The sequence below is a fragment of the Nelusetta ayraudi genome, unplaced genomic scaffold (assembly GCF_046127955.1).
Source record: "Nelusetta ayraudi isolate G7.1 ecotype Tasmania unplaced genomic scaffold, CSIRO-AGI_Nayr_v1 ptg000021l, whole genome shotgun sequence".
Classification (NCBI taxonomy): Eukaryota; Metazoa; Chordata; class Actinopteri; order Tetraodontiformes; family Monacanthidae; genus Nelusetta; species Nelusetta ayraudi.
Window position 1 is genome coordinate 1,181,501 of NW_027466071.1, and position 6,000 is coordinate 1,187,500.

The 6,000-nt window shown below is 44.5% G+C and overlaps 1 protein-coding gene across 6 annotated transcripts in view; it reads left to right on the plus strand.

Moving 5' to 3' along the window:
• The window catches only part of ralgapa2 (Ral GTPase activating protein catalytic subunit alpha 2), an 88,513-nt gene that overhangs the window by 51,148 nt on the left and 31,365 nt on the right, over positions 1 to 6,000 (plus strand). For all 6 annotated transcript variants that reach the window (XM_076027536.1, XM_076027532.1, XM_076027533.1 and 3 more), the window contains 4 exons: positions 1,277 to 1,348; positions 1,928 to 2,051; positions 2,150 to 2,305; positions 5,419 to 5,577. In XM_076027536.1, the coding sequence (XP_075883651.1) occupies positions 1,277 to 1,348; positions 1,928 to 2,051; positions 2,150 to 2,305; positions 5,419 to 5,577 (511 nt within the window). The remainder of the gene's footprint in view (positions 1 to 1,276; positions 1,349 to 1,927; positions 2,052 to 2,149; positions 2,306 to 5,418; positions 5,578 to 6,000) is intronic.

Below are 6,000 nucleotides of genomic sequence, written 5' to 3' on the forward strand. Positions count from 1 at the left end.
TTGTTTGTTGTTTTTTTCAATCTGGACGAGCCACCATCCAACTATTAGCCAGAAAGAATCCAACCCTGAAAACTGTATATTTATCCCTCTGTATGATTTGTTGCACCGCACACGGAAAGGGACGCAAAGCAAGGCGGCCATGATGTGACATCTGATATTGTTATTTTACCAATGTCTTTATTGAATTTTCAAATGTGAAAAGTAAAGCAGAACATAAGGTCAACAAAGTGACGTGGATGAGACGGTGTATTGACACACAAGTCATTATAGGCCAGAGGCATTTAATGAAGAAAAATATTAAAACCCAACATTAGGTTTTCCCCTAAATATTTATGGTCACTATAACAGGGCAGGCAAAATGGGACTGAAAAAAAACAGTAGTAATAATATTAATAATTTGAAAAACCAAACACAAGCATAAAAAAAATATATTGTGCTAATATAGAGGAATAGCGACAACCTCAGGCACGGCTAATAGATATCCAAATAAATGAAATGAAATATGAGAGGGAGAAATGCCCACCAGGCTGAGACACCTGGGACACCTGGGAGAGGCTTCAGTGTGACGTCACTCACTTCCAGAACCGCTGACTGTTTCAGCGCACGGCTCCTGACAAGCAGGTGCGAGCAAACAAAGCCCAGGCTGGACTTCTCTCATTATTGTTTCTGGGTCAGTTCTTTAGACACGTCGTTGGCAGATAGAATCGCTGAGGTTAATTCTGCCTAATATAGGACATTTTAAGCAGAGCCAGTGAAAGCAAAGTTCAGTCAAATCCCAAAGTATTGCATTCTTGCTCAATTTTTATTTTTTTATTTTTTTGCAAAGGGGGTAAAAGATTTCAACCACTTTATTCTTTTTTTCTCCTAAAAGTAGCTCAGCTCTTTCCTCGTTACTCAAAAAGAGCGGGGGCAAAGTTAAAAGCACGGCGGAGTCTAGAGTGTCTTAATCTCCTCTCCACGGGGTAAAAGTGCCCAGCTGCTATCACTCAGGTCTGCTTTGCAGAGCCACATCTTTGCTCTCCCGTAAATTAAAAGCTTACACCTCTTAATGGTGATGTTGCAACTTGTGCACAGCGAGCAGGAGATTGCTGTTTGCACCTGTGTTTTCTTTGTGTTTGCTAATCTCGGGCGCCAGACCTAACTTCTCTGGCAGGGCACTAGTGGATTATACCTTCCAGCTCAAACAACTAGTTATTGTTTCCCTCGCGCAACAATAGAAAGTGTGACGTCTGATCAGCACAGTTGTTGTTTTTTTTTTTATGTTTGTTTCAATCAGGAAGAGCTTCCATCTGTTGAAGAAAAACTCCAAACTCTTGAGGGAACTGAAGAACTTGGATTCCAGGCAGTGGTAATGGCTTCTAAAATACAGTTTGCATGTCAATAAGGCTTTGTAAGGCTTTTCCATGGTTGCCCTTCACTCAATCTCGTTCACAAGCAGCAGTGCTAATACATGGGTTTGTGCACACTGTCCCTTTTTCCCCTCCTCCTTTTAGTTTTACTTGTCTCATGTTCTTCCAATTGCTACCTCCAATTTCCCCCCACTGTGCTTATCTCACTCTGTCTTTTACACTTGATTCAATTCCTGCCCCAGGCTTTGAAAGAATTCCCTCAAGATCGGGCTTTCCTCTTCTGTTCCAAATTGCCAAACTTGCTCCGACATCCTTTGCAGAAGCATAGCATGCAAAGTGACCGAGGCACGATGTGTTGCCACGGAATCCGGAGTAGTCAGAGAAAGAAACTTTTTTTTTTTATCGCCTTGCTCTCCTCCTCTCCTGCCAATATAAAAATCATAAATCAAGCCAAATTTTACTCACTGGACCTTTAAGTTTTGTTCTGTTGTTGCTGTCTTTTTAAATGCCACCGCTGTGATCCGTTTAATATTGGCTACTGTCTTTTTGTTGTTGTTGTTTTTGTTGTTGTTCTGCAGTCGAGAGACGCACAAGATTGCCGTGTTCTACATCGGAGAGGGCCAAGAGGACAAGTGCTCCATCTTGTCAAACTGCGCAGGCAGTCAGGCCTACGAAGACTTTGTGTCTGGACTGGGATGGGAGGTGCAGACAGCCGGACCTTTGATTTTTTTTTTTTTTATTATTCCAAAAGAAAAGAAAATCTCAAACCTTGAACCAAAATTCCGCATGTCCCATTTTAGGTGGACCTGGCCACACATTGTGGGTTCATGGGCGGCCTCCAGAAGAATGGCAGCACAGGCCTAACAGCCCCTTACTACGCTACCTCCACCGTGGAAGCCATCTTCCACGTCTCCACCCGCATGCCGTCAGATTCTGATGACTGTCTGACCAAAAAGGTAAAGTGGTGGGGACGTTAATGCTGTTGGGGAATTTTATATACGTTTTTTATATTTCACATAAAAAACATAAATCCAGCCAAATATTACACACTGGACCTTTAAGAAATTAAAAAATTAGGTGACATAAGAGCCACATCACTTTTTGATCACCCTGTGTTGTAAGTTTACTAAACACCCATCGCAAATACTTTTATTTGTCTTTTCAAATACCTCAAAGATTTTTATACTGTATGGTGTCACATCTCTATGATACTGTTGCTTCCCTTGTAAAAAAAAAAAAAGGGAAAAAAAAAAGTCTTCTTTTTCTGGGACATTGCTTGTGGCGCATTTTTATGCCTCGCCTGTCTGCGAGTTCTGAATTATCGCAGCGGCCGCCGTTTTATTTGCATGCCACAAGTCCAGCGTTACAAGTCAGGAGGGTTCGAGCGGGTGGGGGAAGAAAAAAAAAAAAACAAAACAAACAAGATAAAACCCCCTTTGCCTGGTGTTGGTGAAATGGCAACACAGTCCTGCCGGCCCATAGCAGGACGCTGCGGCCCACGGCTCCGCGTCGAGCTGCGACCAGGAGGTGTGACTTCAGAGTACGGGCATTGATTAGCGACCCCAGGCAGGCAGGCCCGAGCAGTGGAGAGTCGCAGGCGCGCCAGCCAAAGAGAGGCCAGTGTGCCGCCGCTGTAATGAGTATGATTCTGCCAGCGCCGGCCCCCCTCTCTTTGTGCTGTGACCAGGGCCCGGATTCAGCCATTAGCTCTCCCCGCTAGGGCAGGCGCCTGCCGGATGCTGGCAGGACCCTTTTATCCAATTCCTGCTGCCGCCGCAGGAGCAATCGATTGGCTTCTGCGGGGGGATCCTGAGTCGGCGGTGCAGCGAGAGCGCTTAACATGAAGAAATGAGCCACGAGGCCCCCGTCCACGCCGCCAATCTTCTCATGCGGCGCCCCGCCGAGACGGGAAATTCATCAGGCTCCGCTCACGTCCGACCCCCCCCGTCCCCCCGTCCCCCCACTCCTCTCCACCAACCCCCACACCCACCATCCCCCACGCTGGTCCGCCACGTCATTCCAAGCCCACCCTCACTGTACTAAGTGATTTTGATCGTGATTAGGATTAAGACAGTGGTTCTCAGACTTTCTCTCGCTGCATTTCCAGTTTTTCACAAAAAATAAAAGTGATAATTCTGAAATTTCGACAAAGTCCAATTGCGATTCTCAGGTGTTTCCATTGAATGGTGTGGAGCGCTTAAGCCGTAATTCTCGTCAAGTCTCGTCCGGCAAGACCCCACTTTGAGGAGGATGGAGGCACAGAATTTCTTGTATAAATCAGCATTCAATGATGTTTGCTGTCCAGAATGGTTGTTATATTTTTCTCTTTGATTACTTGTAAAAAACAAAAATATTCTTCCTTCCGTCTCTTCCTCCGTCCAAACATGATTTTTTTTTTTCTGTCAAAAGTCTCTTGATGAAGGCAGCAGAGGAAGACATTGCTGCCACTTTGCCAGCACTCATGTCTTTGCTGTCCCTGCACCTGGTTTAGTTTTTGATTTTTTTCTTTTTTGTCGAGCGGATTGCGGGGAAAGATGGTCTATGAAAGAGGTTACCTGCGGTCCTCCCTTCCTTTGGGGGGGCTCTTGTCGGGCAGATTGGCTGTTTTCTTGAAGACAATGGCGGGGCAGGCAGGGGAAAGCGGATCAAGAGGAGGGAAAAACCATGAATTCCTCAATCCAATTGTGGGGCTTTTTTTCTGGGAGTGCAAGGCAGGAGCAGCAGCAGCTGGCTTCAGTAATGCGGTTATTGAAGCGGCCTGCAGGGTTTGGTATGGGGGGGTGGGGGGGTGGGGGGGAGTGTAAGGCCGTGTTGAGTGCACGTGTGTCAGAGAAAGAGTGAGATTGACGGGCGCCTTCGTTATCATACCCCCCCCCCCCCCAAAGGCGGCGCGCCAACAGCAGAGCTGCAGCAGGTTGTTTTTTCTAGAAAGGAGCCTCTCGCGTTCCGCCGTCCGCCGGCCCCCTCAAATGCGCGCAACAAGCCGTTTTGGAGGGGCGGCGGGTCAAAGAGGGCTAATTGGACAAGAGCCTTTGACTCAAATCGCAAGTCTCAAACATTTGGCCGTAATTACCCGGGAAGTAAATAGATTGCCGCCCGAAAGATGATTGACAAGAGCGCCGCTGTCCTCATTAAACTTGTGATTAAGCTCATCCAAATGCTAATATCTTAACCCAAATTAACATCCCGGTGGTGATTGTCTGGCGCGAATGCATATTCAACATTTTCCCTCAAATTGTCCCAGAGACTGACCTGGGTGGTACCTGCTGATCCTTAGCCAGGAAGCTCTGAACTGGCGCGCGGCGGTAATCAGCATGCCGTGGATTTGTTTAAGATTAGCACATTACCATAATTAAAGGCTTATAATAGAATGTGCTAATTGCATTTTTTGGTGGGCGAGGGCATGTTTCTTAATGGCTCATTAGGCCCACAGTACATTGGCAGATGTTGGTCTCTGAGTGAAGGCGAACTTTTCAATGGCAACGACGCCCGAGGAAATATCACTTAAATGCCAGGTGGCAATTGCGCCTCACTTGTCAGACAATATGTCTTTGTGTGTTTTGCCTTGCCAATGGAAAATTTGTTTACCTATTCCAATCTGGTCTTAGTCAATTTCCTGTTATTTAAGTGCGCCTTCTTGCCCTCCTCACTGTCATTTGTGTCTGTGAATAGGGTGGAAATGGGGAGCAATTTAATCTCTGATGTGGTGCAAGTTAATTGGATTTAAATTATTTGCTTTTCAAATGCCTCTTTTTTTTTTTGTCCCTTTTGTGTTTCCAATTTGATTTCGTAATGAAAAAGCCCAAAAAAAAAAAAAAAAAAAAAAAAGATTACAAACTGTAACCCTGTTCCAGTCTCGTGGTGCTATACGTTTAGCCTGCGGTTGCTGACCAAACTGTATTCCTAGTCATCTTTCAAAAGCAACCCGTTAGCAACCATTATAACTGTTTAATTTTTAAGTAACTTTTTTTTAACACAGTTTATGGTTTCATTCCTTTCATTGTACTTTGTCTTTAAAATGCATGTGATGTGCAAGTAATTAGACTTTTCGCTTCTGTGTTTGTCGCAGCTGCGCCACCTGGGAAACGACGAGGTGCACATTGTGTGGTCGGAGCACACCAGGGACTACCGACGTGGCATCATCCCCACTGATTTTGGAGATGTGCTCATTGTCATCTACCCCATGAAGAACCACATGTATTTCATCCAAATTATGAAGAAGCCTCAGGTATTAGCAGTCAGTTGCTCTGTTGGTGTAGTCGCCTCCAAACAAACACTCATAGTTATACATTGTCTACCATGTATGACTATGCCTGTGAAGATATGTGTGTGTGTATGCATATATATGTATATATATATAGGTGTATATCTATATGTATATACATATATATACATTTTTTTTCTTTTTTAACAATGAATAAGCAAGAAACCAGAGAAATAAGTTTTGCAGTTGTTTCACAAATTAACATTTAATCTGCAATCAAGCTGTGCATTAAAGCCAACAATTTCTGCACACAAAAAAATTCAGCAGCAAGTGATCCAATCTGGTCCCTGATTTTCATGTAAACCAAGGTACGGCTGCCCTTTGTCATTTAATTAAGCTAATTTTTTCACATCACCTCTGATTAAAACAAATTTATTGTATAATTTG